General features: G+C 38.7%; 1 protein-coding gene across 1 annotated transcript in view; it reads right to left on the bottom strand.

Annotated features, from left to right (window-relative positions):
* LOC142475498 (uncharacterized) overlaps positions 1–16,187 on the bottom strand; it is a gene marked incomplete at its 3' end in the record, with an annotated part of 41,049 nt that overhangs the window by 22,938 nt on the left and 1,924 nt on the right. The window contains exons 4-28 of the mRNA XM_075581352.1: positions 15,680–15,790; positions 15,411–15,473; positions 14,944–15,205; positions 13,961–14,075; positions 13,663–13,753; positions 13,471–13,577; positions 12,930–13,146; positions 11,769–11,894; positions 11,438–11,555; positions 10,848–10,986; positions 10,522–10,632; positions 10,314–10,383; positions 9,925–10,062; positions 9,561–9,725; positions 9,102–9,196; positions 8,621–8,747; positions 7,957–8,212; positions 7,606–7,658; positions 6,405–6,505; positions 5,884–6,035; positions 5,562–5,700; positions 5,202–5,309; positions 4,844–5,023; positions 4,063–4,302; positions 2,970–3,126 (exon numbers count right to left, since the gene is read on the bottom strand). Of these exons, the coding sequence (XP_075437467.1) occupies positions 2,970–3,126; positions 4,063–4,302; positions 4,844–5,023; positions 5,202–5,309; positions 5,562–5,700; positions 5,884–6,035; positions 6,405–6,505; positions 7,606–7,658; positions 7,957–8,212; positions 8,621–8,747; positions 9,102–9,196; positions 9,561–9,725; positions 9,925–10,062; positions 10,314–10,383; positions 10,522–10,632; positions 10,848–10,986; positions 11,438–11,555; positions 11,769–11,894; positions 12,930–13,146; positions 13,471–13,577; positions 13,663–13,753; positions 13,961–14,075; positions 14,944–15,205; positions 15,411–15,473; positions 15,680–15,790 (3,441 nt within the window). The remainder of the gene's footprint in view (positions 1–2,969; positions 3,127–4,062; positions 4,303–4,843; positions 5,024–5,201; positions 5,310–5,561; positions 5,701–5,883; positions 6,036–6,404; positions 6,506–7,605; positions 7,659–7,956; positions 8,213–8,620; positions 8,748–9,101; positions 9,197–9,560; positions 9,726–9,924; positions 10,063–10,313; positions 10,384–10,521; positions 10,633–10,847; positions 10,987–11,437; positions 11,556–11,768; positions 11,895–12,929; positions 13,147–13,470; positions 13,578–13,662; positions 13,754–13,960; positions 14,076–14,943; positions 15,206–15,410; positions 15,474–15,679; positions 15,791–16,187) is intronic.

Below are 16,187 nucleotides of genomic sequence, written 5' to 3'. Positions count from 1 at the left end.
AGAGACTTCTCTGATCAGCCCCTGCATCGCGGGGTCACGGACTACAGACCTCATATCCGGATACACTAACATTGTGGAGGACTTCCGGGTCACATTGTGGTGAGCTTTTTCCTGTATCCCCTGCTGGATGTCGGTTCAGCAGAGCTGAGAAAACCCAGACAGAGAGAGGGCGCGCCATCCAAGGCACAACGTGGGCGGTTGGCGAATGAGTATACTCATTATATGCATTTATTTATCCTGTGTTTGTGAGTTCGCATTTGTTGGTTTTATTCATATTCATTTTTATTAAATTGTATTTTTTCATGCTGCACTAGGATCGGGCGCTTTCTTTTCTTGTTGTTCACAGATTTCTGGGAGTTCGTTGGTCCTTGATGAGAGCAGCCAGATCCTAGCATGGACCCTTGGTTTGGTTGATATATTTTTACATTTTTCACATTTTTTATTTTTATTTTTATCTTTGACACACTTAGTGTCATTTTTTCTGTATTTTTCCATTCATCATTCATTTAGTATCATTCAGGAGGGATTCATTAGTGCAGTAGTCATAACTACCAACACATGCCATTTTATTATATTTGTATTGTTCACTGGCATATATTTGTGTTTACAGCAGCTTTTTAAACATTGGCACTCAGCATTTTATTATAACATATTGCATGTATTTTTATTAGTGTGAGTCAATCATCCATAATACTGTTGCATTCACTTTTGCCATTCACCTTTGCTATATCCATTTAATACAATCATTTGGTAATTAGTCTGATTTTACACCTGAGGAGCGCAGTCTATTCTTTGTTTGTTATATATATATATATATAGCAAAGTTTTTTTTTTTTGTATCCCCCTGAGGAAGGTCCCATTCTGTAGGACCGAAACGTTGGGTTTCTGGATGTATTTTTGCTTTCACTAATACACTTTGATTTTCAACATTGAGTGCTGTCTCTTGTTTACCAATCCTTGGAACGGTAACGTATAACTACATTCTCTATATGGGACGTGCACCTGTGGCTAACCAGCACCTATTGGAGTGCCAACTGCCTTATCTGACTATATATATATATATATATATATATATATATATACACACACAGCTGAACCCCGATATAACACGGTACTCGGGGTCCACATAATGAGACCGCGTTAGAACCGGGATCGCGTAAACAAAACACAGAGCCCCGCTGAGACCGCATTGTAGCGGATGGCACTATAACGGGGTTGAGCTCTATATACTGTATATATAAAATCAGAACAGGGCATGTACAAAACAAAATACAAAATAAGGGTAAAGGTAGGGTGCACTTCTATATGAAAAAAAGTGAACTCTATTGACTCAATGTTTCGGTACCCAATGGGACCTTTCTCATGACCCATTGGTTTTGCCATTTTTGGTTCTGGCTGTGCCTAAGGTTCTTTGCTTTTGGTTTTCTATTATGGGGAAAATGTGATGTCCTATTATGTACATTTGGAGCTTTTTCACATCCTATACAAGTATTTACTGTATGCCATTTACAAAACTATTTACAGAAAAATAATAATTGAGGGAGAATTGTTGACAAAACTGGAGATGAATGACTAATATTCTGGAGAGGTCTGAAATAGATCAGATAGTAGTGGTGTCTCTCTGCCTACCTACATAGAATATATATATATATATATATATATATATATATATATATATATATATATATATATATATATATATATATATATATATATGTATATATATTACACACATGTATATACGGATACAGAGTGAGAGGAGAGTAGCAGTTTTAACTGCATTGCTTGGGCGACGCCACTATACTGTTTAGTGTGGACATTCCTGTTGTGATAATAAAAGGGTCCATTTAAGCGCCACGAGGCCCCGAGTGCCAGCTCTTTGGATACCAGATACACCACCACTGAAGTGGACAACATCATCCCTCCCCTCTCTACTCCTGATGACATCTTATACTGATAAGTATCTGCCTTATACATCTTCAGCATAGCATCATTGCTCTGATTATACCCTGGCTGCATCTTCCCCTCCACACAGTTCCTGGAGGCTTACAGATTGTCTCAAATGAATGTTTTTTAAGAATTGAAGTGAGTGCATGTCCTGGCGGCCTCTCTGTAATGTTAATAAATTTGTGTTTTTTACAACAGTATTATGCTATGGAGCTGGCGCTTCTTTTTCTTTTGTTCATATATATATATATATATATATATATATACATATATACATATATATATATATTACACACACTTTGTAATGCATTGGTAGCCTCCAGCAGCAAGGCGGTTAAATAATTTTCTGCCATAGGGTTTCGTAAAAAGTAATTTTACTATACATAACCATAGATTTCTATGAATTGTCACTTATTTGTATTGCTAATGCTATACAGTATAATGTTGAGTTAACCCAATTTACCTATATGCAAATGAGATGAAGATCACTAACCATTTATAAATAAATAGGTCCCAGTGAATATGGCGGTAATTAGACTTTTCTATGACACAATTGGAAATGTTTTGTTTGCCTTCCTCTGGACCTACTACAGACCTATACCTACAGGATAAATATCTCACCCAATTTGAATTTAATAAATGTATTTTTTCTACCTCATCTGTGTATATACATCCCATTGAACATAATATTTGTGTGTTTTACTGCGTGCATTATAAATCACATTAAAATATCATTTATACATAAAAATTATATAAAAGGTTACATAAAAGAAAATGCAAGAGTGCTCTTCCATAAAATAGATTAGAGGAAAGACTCCAAAAACAAGGAAATCAAAGATTACAACGTATTTGGGATGAACATCAGTCAAGGTAACACATACTGTAGACAGTATAAAATATTTCTGTCCTGAGGTAGAACTGAACACAGCGAATGATACTACTTAAGTCTACTGCCGGCCTTTTCATTGACTGAGGTCTCTAGAGCTTCACATGCTTTTTCCCCCCCAGTAATTCATACTCACGGCACATGGTTGGAGTTCTCCAACTAACACAGACTCCGGCTTCACTACAGATCTTGGCGTATGAGGCTACTGCGGTACAGAAGCACTCGCAGTCTCCACCAGTGTCACAGGAGCAGGCATCATTAACACAAGCATCATAATATTTAACTGGGTCTACCTGCGAGTGGAGAAACATGGGGTTTGATTCCAATACAGTAGTTGTTAAATATGCCACATGGTAAACATCATTTGCGCACTGTAGATTCAACTGTGCGCATTTGGGATCTGATATAGTTAATACACAATACTAAAGAACTAAAGATGTAGATAACAGTTGCTCAGCACAAAGAAAAGCCCACACAGATAAACAAACAAAAAATGTGATAAGAATGAGAACAGAAAATTGTCAGATACAAGAAAATAAATGAAGGAAATAAATTGAGAAAAGAGGTTTGAATTTAACTATAGGGAGAAATTCTGGGAACGACAGGAAAGAATGTTGGAAGTTAGAGGAAAAGTGTTAGTATAAAAAGTAGACGATCAAAACGTATCTTGATTGTATAAAGAAATGTAAGGGGGACACACATTAATAGACAGATGCTGCAGGATGTGGTGATGTTGTGAATAACAAAATAGGTACAGATGTACCAGACTTTATTGCACTCGTTATGTTGCAGTAACGGGATAAATTCATGGCAGGGGTAATGGATAATCATGTTATAACATGTGCAATCACATCAGCTACATCTGTAGTCAGGCAAAATGTAAGGATAATTCAAGAGAAGCCAGTACAGTGAGTTAGTACAATGGGGACATATTGAAACCATCCATAGGGTATTTAGTACAGGCAGTCCTCGGTTATCCAACAGAATCCGTTCTGGAATTAGCGTTGGATAGTGAAACCATTGTAAAGTGAGTCCCATGTTAATCAGTGGCGGTGAGCATTGGATAACGCATTCAGGCGTCGAAAAACGGCCCATAGGGTTGCATTGCAAAGCGTTGGATATGCCATTCATTGTAAAGTGAAAAGTTGGATAACGAGGACTACCTGTAGTTACATATCTATGCTTCCAGTTCTGTATGTGGCCCCATTTACATGGTGTAAATTACATACCAGAGGATGACAAGTAGAGAATGCATCACTAGTGATGATGCTGCACTGTCTCTGTGCCCATGCCTTCCTGTATGGGTTGGTAGAACAGGGATCCCGGACAGTCGCAGCATCTGGGCAGCTTGGGGAGAGTTTCCAGCTGTTACCAAATTCAATCACATCACCGACCACAGAGTGACTTCTGGTGGTAAAATCATTGACAGCATTTCCATCGTAGTTACCACAGAGCCCACAGATTTTACCCTACAAGGGGAAAAAAGGCAAAATATTAAATCTACCAGCACAGAAGTATTCCTCGTACTAGGAAACTGATATTGACAGGTCAGATAGTTCATTTTAGCCAAAAGAGCGCTATTTGTTTTTATTATTTTTCTGGAAATAGCTATTTCTCTCTTTGGGGGTCTATGCATCAACATAGAGAAAAGTGTGTTGGGAAGCACTGCTCTATTTTTTTTGGGGGGGGGCACAGGGAGATAAAATGACTTGCCCAAGGTGACGACACCAGGAATTGAACCAGGTTCCCCTGCAACAATATCAGTGTCAGTCAGTGTCTTTACTCACTGAGCCACATCTGTATCATAAAATTGTACAGTAATGTTTATAGTGAAGAAAAAAGCTAAAATAGGCAAATGTCTTCAAATTTGCTTTGTGAACACTTAGAAATCTCTGAAATATTGTTTGTTCACCAATTACCTGAGAAAGTGCAGATGCAATATGCTATAATTCTCATTATGTAATCACTATTCCATCCCTGCATCACTATCTTGGTTTCACTGAGCCTTACCTGGAAACTTGGCTCCAGCTTGATAAAGATACTTGTCTTCTTGTCCCACACCACAACCAGTCCATTCAATGCTTCAATTACCATGTAGATGCCCATTTGATGCACCTTGTATGGTATATATTCTCCAACATCCCTTTTTACCACCTCAAATTTATCCTCCCCAAGTATCAGCTCATTGTTCTGGAAAAAAAATAAAATGTGATTTGAGAAGCCTTATAAGAAACAACATTTCACCTTTAAGTTATAAAGGAAGCTTGGTAATCAAAGTAATATTAAAAAAAAAATTGTAAAATGTATATCATATGTTAAAAAAAAAGGCCACTCTGTCTAAAGGGTTATGTTCACAGATAATACTTACTCCCAGAAAGATCTTAATTGATTTGGAACAGGTGGTCCCTGTGGTACCACATGGGATGTTCTCGGTGATGACTCGGAAAGTGCCTTTGGCGTCACCTTTGCAGAAGTCCTGGGATTAGAAGAACACAGGTCAAGGTTCAGAGATGTCCATACAGATACCCGTACACCAGGATGAGAAAAGTAGCTCAAAGGCGTTATGGTAGAGTAGAATATTACAGGCTTTCTCTGTTACACATTAATGACTGGATTTCACACTAGTATTTACAATGATATGTAAACCAGTTTTTTTTTAAAACTATTAAGAAATCAAATACAATATAAGTAATCTACACTTGAAGGGAAAAGAACGAGCGGCATTTACTTGAGCCAAGGTATATTCACAGTCTCCATTGAAGTTGAATCTCTTGCTGTCAAAGGTGAGGTAGTGTCCATCTCCATATACAGAACAGGTGCCCAGACACGTGTTACTGGTGCATTTCCACATTCTGTTTTTGCAGGTACTGGAGGGAAAGAAAATGGTTCTTGTGCATGAAAAAGATAAATACTGCAATCCTGTCTTACAGTGCTTTTTTTCCGCTGTAATATTTCACTTTTTTTGCCAAAGGATTCTATTACTATCTGACCTATTCTATAAATAAAAACAAATAATAATGATGTTTGGGGTGATGCCTTCTAGTTCTCACCAGGTGTTGCATTGGACTCGGATCTCAGAGCCTGGTTTGTAGACTTCATTGTTGTGTATGCATGGGCACTGTTCCTCACGCACGCAGCTTCCATTCCCATCAGCCACCAGTCCATTGGGGCACAGGCAGCCGGACACACATTGGGCACTGTACTGTTGGGCACATCAAGAAACAATGTTTTCTTTCAAAAATCAAGGAAACACATGTAGTGTGAAGAAAACATCAATTCACAGAACTCAAAATACATTTTACATTATAGTAATGTAGGTATGTTACTGATTGTGTAAGTATTGTAAAGCACCCCCTTATCAAACAATTGTTTGTGCACTCCTGGCTATAGCAGGTTTATCAGGGTGGGAGGGGGTAGTTGCTACCTTTTTTTAACAGTTGTAAGCTACTTGTCAAATGGGTAATAAGTCAGCAACTAAAGGGGGCATAAGCTAATCATTTGGGTTTGTTTAAGTTAAAAATGGGTTCTCTTAACATATAAAGAGGTTCTGCACATCTTTAGGGTAACTTACACAGTGCATGTCAAGGGTCTGGCAGCTCTTCTGGCACTCTGATCCCTTTGTGCCGGCGTTTTTGTTGGTGCAGTCAAAGTAGATCATGGGGGCATCACACACTAGAGGATAGAAGAACTAAGGTGTTTACTGGAATAAAACGCTTAGTTGAATATTCATTCATGACGAGTTACCAATTGTAAACCCATGTGAGAATTTGCAGTAGATCACTGTTGAAGGATTTGCTCAGTTTTGCACTATTGAAGAAAGAGCCTTGATATCGGCACATGAACATGCCTCATTAAAAGTACAAATTGTTTATTACTCGCTTTTCACTAGCGATTTTCTGCTACTATTTCTTCTCTGCTGAACACCAGCAGAAACTGTTGGTAGTGAGAGAACGGAGAGGGGTAGAGTGAGAGAGAAGGTGGGAGAGTAAGAGAAGGGGGGGACAGTGAGGGAAAGAAGAGTGGAGGATAGTGAGTGAGAGAAAGGAAGGGGAGGAGTGAAGGGGGTAAGAAACAGTGAAGGGAGTAAGCGAAATAAAGAGGGGGTATGTAGGGGAGGTGCAGGTGAGAAGAAAAGTATGTGGGGGAGAAGCTATTGAGGAGGTGAATGTGGGGGGAGAAGCTGGTGAGGAGGGAAGCATATGGGGAGAAGTTGGAGAGGAGGGGAGCATGTGGGGAAGAAACTGGTGAAGAAGGGATCTGAAGAGGACCTAAATAAAGTGTGTGGCCCGCGAAGCTTACCAAGCTTGCAAAGTGGCCCACCAGACAGAATAATTGCCCACCATGCTGAAGATAATTGTTTTGCTTTTTTTTATGTGTTAGATACAGGCATAACCCAAATTAACGTACGGAATGGGACCGGAGCATGAATGTAAAGTGAAAATATACTTAAAGTGAAGCACTACCTTTTTTCCACTTAACGATGCATGCACTGTACTGCAATCCTCATATACATGTATAACTGATGTAAATAACGCATTTGTAACAGGCTCTTTAGTCTCCCCGCTTGCGCACAGCTTCGGTACAGGTAGGGAGCCGGTATTGCTGTTGAGGACGTGCTGACAGGAGCATGCGCGAGCTGCCATTTGCCTATTGGACGATATGTTCTTACTCGCGAGTGTAATTAAAGTGAGTGTCCTTAAACCGGGGTGTGCCTGTATAGATGTAGAGAGTTGTTTTTGGAGAAGGTGCAAGTAAAGAAGGGATCCTTTTACCTTTCGATTGAGGTTGCTTTCCAATGCAGTCCAGTTTTCCCAGCGTGCAGGTGCTGTAATATAATACAGAATTACAATAAACATTGGTACAATAAAATATATCATCTGAAAGAGAGACTTTTTTTAATCTTAAAAAGTTAATTGCAACAACTACTATGAAGAATTCTCATAGTGGTTCCATAAAAGGCATTGACGGGAATAGTGGAGTTCAGGACTAATACAGTCACAGTAACTCTAGCCTCATAAACTATATACTGTATAACCATAACATAGAAATATACTGTACAGAAGGTTTTATTTCACTGTAATGTACATGAAATGTGGAACAGTTCCATAGACAAACTTGCTTACCATATGGCCTTATTCTCGTGGATTACTTCTCCTGGTGGTACCGCTGTTCCCTTATAGAAACAAGGACAGGAAGAAGGAAGAACACACTTTCCGCTGTCATCAAGGTAAGTTCCATTCTGACAGATGCAGCCATCAATGGGGACAAAGGATATGTCACAAGTGATGTCAGGCTCACTGAGGGAGCGGCAGGTGGGCTGGCAGGTGCTGACGACGTAGCTGTACGATAGGGACTTTGGGCAGGTTGTGGTGTATGATTCTAGGGTTTAAACATAGAGACGGGTTTAGACTATGTGCTAGATTATTTCCCAAGACACATGCACATTGTTTACTGTCTCCTACTCCTCCAGATAATTCTTAGATTAGAAGCTCTTCAAGAGGAACTCAACGTTCTTGTCAAATTGTTTCTACATTACTTGACGCACAATATATTCAGTGTGTGGTGATATGGCTAAGCTTACATGTATTTTGTTCTAGAGACACAGAGGCTAATGTTCAATCTACTTTCTAGAAAGAACAGGGCAGCATTTGCAGAGATAAGAAGATGAGATCCCTACTAGACTATAACAATATTACATGATCTCTACCCAACAAAAGAGGTTTAATTAGTCAATTGTTCTGAAAATCTGCTCTCCGTAAGTAGAACAATAATATCTCAGAAACTTACTGCAGACATTCGTTCTCCATCCCTTTAGCATGACTCCTGCCTTAGAGCAGGCATGGACGTAGGACGAGAGCGCTGCACACATGCACTCCTCACTTTTAGCACAGTTGCAAGTATCAAACATACAGTTCTGGAGAGATACAAAGACACAGACTTTATTAGAGATCTGTACATGCAGCACCTGAGAACTGACGATGTTATAACACTGTCATTAAAACCTTGCCATCTGCTGTTTTTGTTAACGCCCCAACCTGAACGCTTGTTGTATGATATAACACACACATATCCACTGGCAATGTATATATTCATCACCAACAGAAAATATAACGTGACACATTTTCCTTTCTCGTCACTGATACAACCGGTCAATAGGATTATTGAGAAAAATCTTGTTGTCCATCTTCCTTTTACCTCTCGTCAGCAAACATTCTTTCAAAAGCCGAATCAGGTTTTTAATAAAGAGGTATAGAGAGGCATATCTTACCTTCTGGTAGACAGCAGGATTCACTTTCTGATGACACTCAGCGAAGGGTCCTTTCGTGTCAGATACCATTGCGCACCAGTGTGTGGCGTATTGCTCTGTAGACAAGGCATGTTGGAGTTAGTACAACATTTACCTGGGCGGTCTACATTTATTATAAAACAAAAAAAAACATCATCGATATCTGAGAAGGAATAATAATAATGTGAATAAAATACAAAGTCTACCCATGATCTGTGATAGGGGGACAGAGAAAAATCATACACGTTTTATGTGTAAAGATAGTAAATTAATTCATATGTTCCCCCAAAAAAGAAACAATTGATCAAACTACTGTATAACTTGTTATATGCTTAATTTCACCACGTAAATGTTTTTTGCAATCTATCCCTTCCACCCTTAGCCTCTTTCCACGTGTTTGAAATGTATTTATCGCATGTTTGAATTTGAAGGCTGACCTACCATTTTCAATACTGAGTGAGCATGGATTCTCAAAGCTGTTTTTGACATTTGGACAGTCAGCCTGGGTCTTCCAGGTGTTGGCAAAGGATGAGCCAGTCCCTTCAATCACCCCACTAAGAACTCTAAAGTCATCAGCTTGAATGTTGTTGAAATTGCCACAGAGACCTGTGAATGGAGGAGCACATAGAGGTGAAATTAATTTACCTACAGAGAAACAGAGCATGAAGTCAATGCATTGTCAATACAAATTTTCAACCTCGCAATATGCTTGGCATGTCTCGGGTTATTTTTTTTAATTCATTCAGTTGCATCAAAAAACATATGTTATGGATTAAAACATGACAGTGAAAGTAAAGATCCGTACCGCAGACGTGATTCTTGAAAGATGGATCCACAGTAATATAGATCTGCATAGTAGGAACCAGCTGGATCTGAAGCTGAATGCCGATTTTAGTCTGCACAATGATGAAGAATGTTGAAGGCTTGAAGATGGTGACACTGGCTGTGGACAACAAAAAATTGTTAGGATGAGCAGCATTGTGCTAAGCTACAATTTATCTTACTTGGTGTATTACCCTGGAACCACCATTGTTACAGCTAAGAGGCCAAGTCTTTTAAATATTGGATCCAATGATTAGAGAACAGCATCTGAGATCCATTAAGATATGTGCAAAAGAAATCCTGTCTTCGGAGAGGAGCTGACTACAGTGGCCATACAGTGTCTGGCTTCCACATAGAACAGGCCCAACTTACCCGATGAGACTGGCAGCTGGGTGTAGATTGAGTTCACAAAGATACTGCCACCAGATTTAATGTAGATAAGCTGGTGAGATAGAGTAAAATAATGGTGTAAGGTAGAGGAATAAAAACTGTGCCAAACAAAAGGATTGAGTGACCGTTATTGTTAGTTTACTTGTAGCTAAAGCATTATAGATCTCACTCTGCTTCCTGGTGCACTTACATCCTTTCCATCATTCAAATTGAGGGTGATACTCTTTAAACATGTCTCAGTGTTTGTCAAGCCGCATTGGCGCAGTTCTCCCAGAACGCTGAATTTGTTTCCGTCACAGGTCTGAATAAAAGGAATGAAACAAAATGAATGGCCATCAAGTCTAAGAAGTGACATGCTTGTCCTTAAAGAATATAAGTTGTCCAACATATAAAGGGTCAGAAAATGCCCTGCACCACCAGTACAAAAAAAAATTAAGAATTTAGTCTGCTTGTCTTATCGTTGGACAGTTTATAGTCTTGATCTCTTAGAACATCAAAATATTATCATCTGCTTACCTTTGAGAGCACATAGCTGCAGTCTCCATGGAAGGTGTAACGAGTAGCATCAAAGGAGGTGATATGTGATCCTCCCTCGATGGCACAGGTCCCCATGCAAGCTTTTTCAACACAGATCCATTTCCCTCCAGAACAGGTGCTAGAGATAAATATTAGTATTATGGCAGGAATTTACTGACATTGCTTCATAGTTATTTATTTTCTTATAAAAAGGGAAATATACTGTAATGTTGTTGTGGGAGAATAGGATCTAGAAATCCCTCAAATTGTGGTTCCACATAACGTATAAGCAATGCCAAGTGTGGTTAGGTATGAAATTAATAGGAAGCCCTCAACGATTGTTGAATTGCCATGCTGTCTTTCCTACGCAATGGGATGCAGTTGGTCTACATTGTTCTATGCCAAAGCATCGGCACTCATTCTACCAATAGAATAGAGCCAATTCCAAAAGGCGCCATTGGTAAGTCACAAAAGAAATGAAATAATACTATCTAAAAGCTTGGGAAGGCCGGATGTAGGCGACAAAATTACTTCTACTATTTCTAGGGATGGGTTCAGACTACTCAAATAAAAAGGCAAAGACAGTTTACCATGATTGGCATTGGGCAGAATATCCCTTGCCTGCCTTATAGACTTCTCCATTGTATGTACAAGAGCACTGATGCTTGGGGACACAGCCAGAGTTGTTGATGTCATCAAATACGGTTCCTGCAACATAAAAGAACGTAAATAATGTCACACAAATGTTTAAAGGAAAATTATAATGTATATCGCTTAACTATTCACATCATTTGATGTTTTTTATTTGAACCTCAGAAACATGTGAAGTATTTGCAATTTTACATGAGCTTTTGAAACCAAAAATGTAACCTGTTTATAATCATCTGCAATCAGTTGTTTTAGTGTCAGAGAAAACGTTACCTGCAGGACAGAAGCACCCATCAATGCAATGGTTCTCACAGACCAGTGAGCGCTCAGAGTTGGAGCAGGTGTTTGGACATGCGCTCCCACATTCATTGTACTCCATGTTGTAATTACATTTTAAAGCTGGAATAAACAAATAAAAATACCTTTTGATGTTTCTTTGTGTAAGCTGTAGACCCCACATGAAGCTGTTTAACTTTGTAAGACCGTATCTATAATTCCTACAGCATACTCTGCATGTTCTATAAACTAGAGACTTATTACTTTAATGCCGGATTCCCCAACGTACCAATTTGGGGTTTTACACAGCAATCCAGTGTTAACTGCCATTGACTTCAATGGCAGTTAACGCCAAGTGGGTCTATGCATCAATGTAGAGAAAAATGTGTTTTGACGCACTGCTCTGTGTTTTTAAACAGAGTTGCGGCACATGAAAGACATAAGCCACTATAGCTGCAGCCTGGCAGATTCTTTGTTCCAAATACAATGGAAAGAGAATGACGCAAAGAGACCCGAGATTAGGATATACAGTATCTCATGATAATATGTGCACCATGTAATTCCTCCCCTACAGTCACTCCCCAAGTTGCTAACTACTGTAGGGCAGTTGGGACAAAAGTAGAGCAAAGTACTTTGATATGTACTGTAAGTACAAGATGAAAATGTACAGGTTTCTCACCGCAATTACCTTGATACATAGAGATATACCAAATAAGTAAACATGGGAAGGATGTTGATCCAGGGAGTAATCTGACTGCCAATATTTGTGGTCAGGAAGGAATTTATTTTTCCCCTTATGAGATATCATTAGATGAAATGTCACTGTTTTTTTTTTTTTTTGTTATCCTTCCTCTGGATCAATATACTTGAAATACTCATATAGGATAAGTAGCTGTCATCTAAATTTAGCATACAGTACTGTAGGTTGAACTTGATGGATATATGTCTTTTTTCAACTTCATCTATATAACTATGTAGCCCTAGATAAAGGTACGATACTCACATCAGCATTTAGTGAATCTCCCGCTTCCTGTGGTTTGTTATAGAATCCATAATACAGTAAATACCACAAAATATCCAATAAATAGAAATAATGTCATTGTCTACCGGTCTTCTATAGACAGATGAGTAATGAGATTAAGGATCTGTATAACTCACGGCACAGTTTGGAGGTTCTCCAGTTACTAGGGCTCCCTCCGGCATGAGCGCACTGACGTGAGTACTCAGTGAAGGTGTTACACAGGCAGAAGCCAGATGCATTCCCTGCACATCGACACAAGTCCTGCACGCAAGCGTCTATGTAGAGAGCTGGATCCACAATCCGGTTACAGGGTAAAAATGCGGAGTTGGTCAGGATCACCTCACATAATCTCCTCTGTTAAATAATTTACACAAGAAGGATAAGGTGAGGACATTGTTACGAGAGCAGGAAAATATAATATGGGAGCACAACAGTAAAAGTTAACAGACCAGTCAATTATAGCAAGATCTAGTCTACAACCATGTCCTATTCCAAAATATATTGTCACATACTGTTCTTCAACTTCAAGCTTTGAGGGAGTTTTGCCTCATTTGCAAAGGGGGGAAATTGAGCTTTGTACCACTGATATAATGGGGAATTGGAAATACTGTTAAATAGAATTGAATGTTGTGATTATTCACAAATAGACTCTGTACAGTATGATACTGTTATACTTACAGAGTCTGTACAGTTGTTTTGTGGGGCCACGGTCAGATCTTGACACATTTCTGTCGGTCCATTCATCTTCTGCATGTTCCCATACTGAATGTCACTCATTTTCACTTCTGCAAGAAACCACATACAGTAGCTGTTAGTTTCCTTGATGATTATTTATATGCTTTCTCAAACCCAACATGGAAATTGTCTTACTGTTTGTAATAAATTCATTGAAAATTGGAATTCCATTGAAGTCCCCACAAAGACCACAGGTCTGGTTGGCAAATTTCTTATCCAGTTCCAACTAAAAGAAGAAAAGAACGTTTAATAAAATGATGCCCCATTGCATTATGATAAGACATATTATAGCTCATCATGACTACTTAGGATATTTCACTGCATACAAAGTGTCATGAAAATCAAGATACAAGTTTGTTTTTCAGGAAGGAACAGCAGGGGATAGTTTGGTACAGCACTGGATTCCATTGGCATGGTATTTGGTGACAGTTACCAAGATGGACTCATCTTCATTCCACATAAATTCCAGGCCCAATTTGGAAATGACTCTGATGTATATTCCACTCCTATCCACCTGGACTCCTGAGAAAGTGTATGGCAGTTGTATCCTGTGAAGGAATAACAACATGATTTCAGAAAAAAGAGTAATACAACATATTTACCATTCATAACTATATTTTATGCTATCTTAAGCAATAACACGTTGAATGCTAATGAGAGAACATATATATATTCATAAAGAAATGTTAGTGCTCTTTAAACTTCTTTTCCCAGAGGTACGAATGAGTATTGTAATGCAATTTAAAATGATTTTATTTCATAGGAAAATAACAATGTGAACATTTACGTACAGTATAGCATCTGTACCATATTTGTATTACCTTAGCCTAAAGGTAAGGGTAGGTGTGAAATATTGCATTTAGTTGCTTAGACACCTGGCAAGGGCAGATAGCCTACCAAAGGGGTCTTCAACTACTGTAGTTCTGCAAATGGTGAAATCAGAAAAACATGTAGAAATTGAAGGGCCACGTGCTGATTGTAATGTAATTTTAGGTGCATTTAAAGATGAACAAATTATTATATTTCAACCTTTTGCAAGCTTTTATCATCTGTACCATATGCATTAACATTACATTAACTCACAAGTGAGTTTCTCTGCACGTACTGTAGCTGTCTAAACAACTAGTATGAAATTAGAAGTATCCAAAGTAGGAGTTATTTGGCCACGAAAATCGCTCTGGGATGTACAGTAGTTACAGGTGAATCAAAACCGTGTCTGTTGAAGAAGACGTCACTTCATTCGCAATAGAGGGTAGATCCTAAACAAAGGTGAATAAATCGCCTTTGGGACCCCTGTCCTTTTTGTATGTCATGGTTAACATTTCTCAACAGTCACCAACACAAAAGTGGTCCACTTCTCATCCACTATTTGCACAATTAGATGAGTGGCACACTAAATAACAAGAAGCAACTCACGGGTGGCCATTGAAGGTAATTTTGTCACTGGTCAATTCAATAGAGGTTCCGTCGATCTTCATAATGATGTGACTGATGGTGGGAAGGTTCTTCACAATGGAACGCCTGATCTGAATGTTAAATTCTTCAAAGTTGCTTTTGCAGTTTGAAGCAAACAAGTAGTTGCATTTCCCCGGGTAGTGGAAGATGTCTCCATCGAATGTCTTGTAGTAGGAGTTACCCCAGGTACTACAAACTCGTCCATTGTGAGCAGTCGCACTCTCTGTAAGTCAAACAGTTGATCCTTAGAAAGTGTCCCTTATATCCCTCTGAATCATATGGTGGCACATGCATGAAGGTGGAATCTATAGTAGCTCCTAATAACCTTTGCGTTTGATCCACAAATTATTTCATTATTTGTTTATTAGTTTCTTATTCAGCTACAGTATCTCACATCCCTATCCTCTACCACGCCTAAACTCACTTACTTCTTATTACTGGAGCTGTTGTCGGTGCAATAAACGTCAGCTTTGAAGCTTCTGCAGGTTTATCTGCAGATAGAACATAGCAAATTAGGTGAGAACACATTTCCCATAAAATCCAAACACTAAACTTTTGTAAATGCTAGAGTTGAAAATAGTAACCATCCATGATGGCTATCGGAAAGGAGGAGGAGGAGTTTAGGGTTAGGATTCAAGGATGGTCCATCAAGACAAAAATGGAAACCAAAAGAAGAAAAACAAAACTGTCAACTTACTTTTGTCATAATCATTTCGTTGCTGATGATACCACGAGTTGTCAGCCTGCTCCACTTCTTCAGCAGCTTGAAATTCGTCATCTTGACTGTCATCGTAATAGTCATCATCACCTTTGGAGTGGGAGATTTCTATTAGAGATTTCTATTTGGGAGTGCTAATGAAGCTGTTATTGCACTCATTAACGTGTTGTGTTAACACTAGCGCGTTCTTTAACAGCTGTTCAGTTCAAAACAATGCCTAGCAGTTCAAAACAATGACTAAGGAGATAGCAACCGATGCCTTATTTACAGTATTATTTAGGGTGTTATTTCTCGATAAAGCGGGTAATAGCATCTGCTATATCTGTTTATTGCGAAAAAACAATGTTGCTTCCATGTAAGGACAGAAGTCATGTTTTCGTTGCGTTGCACAATTTTGGTTTATAATTTGTTGCAATGTATTCTTTAAACTGGAAAAAAATTGTTTTAATACAAGTTACAGTTAAGTACTAGTTGAATTTAAATGAAC

This window comes from Ascaphus truei, unplaced genomic scaffold, assembly GCF_040206685.1.
Source record: "Ascaphus truei isolate aAscTru1 unplaced genomic scaffold, aAscTru1.hap1 HAP1_SCAFFOLD_1255, whole genome shotgun sequence".
NCBI classification, from domain to species: domain Eukaryota; kingdom Metazoa; phylum Chordata; class Amphibia; order Anura; family Ascaphidae; genus Ascaphus; species Ascaphus truei.
The sequence above is the reverse complement of the archived record's forward strand: the minus strand, read 5'-3'. Positions and strand labels throughout refer to the sequence as shown.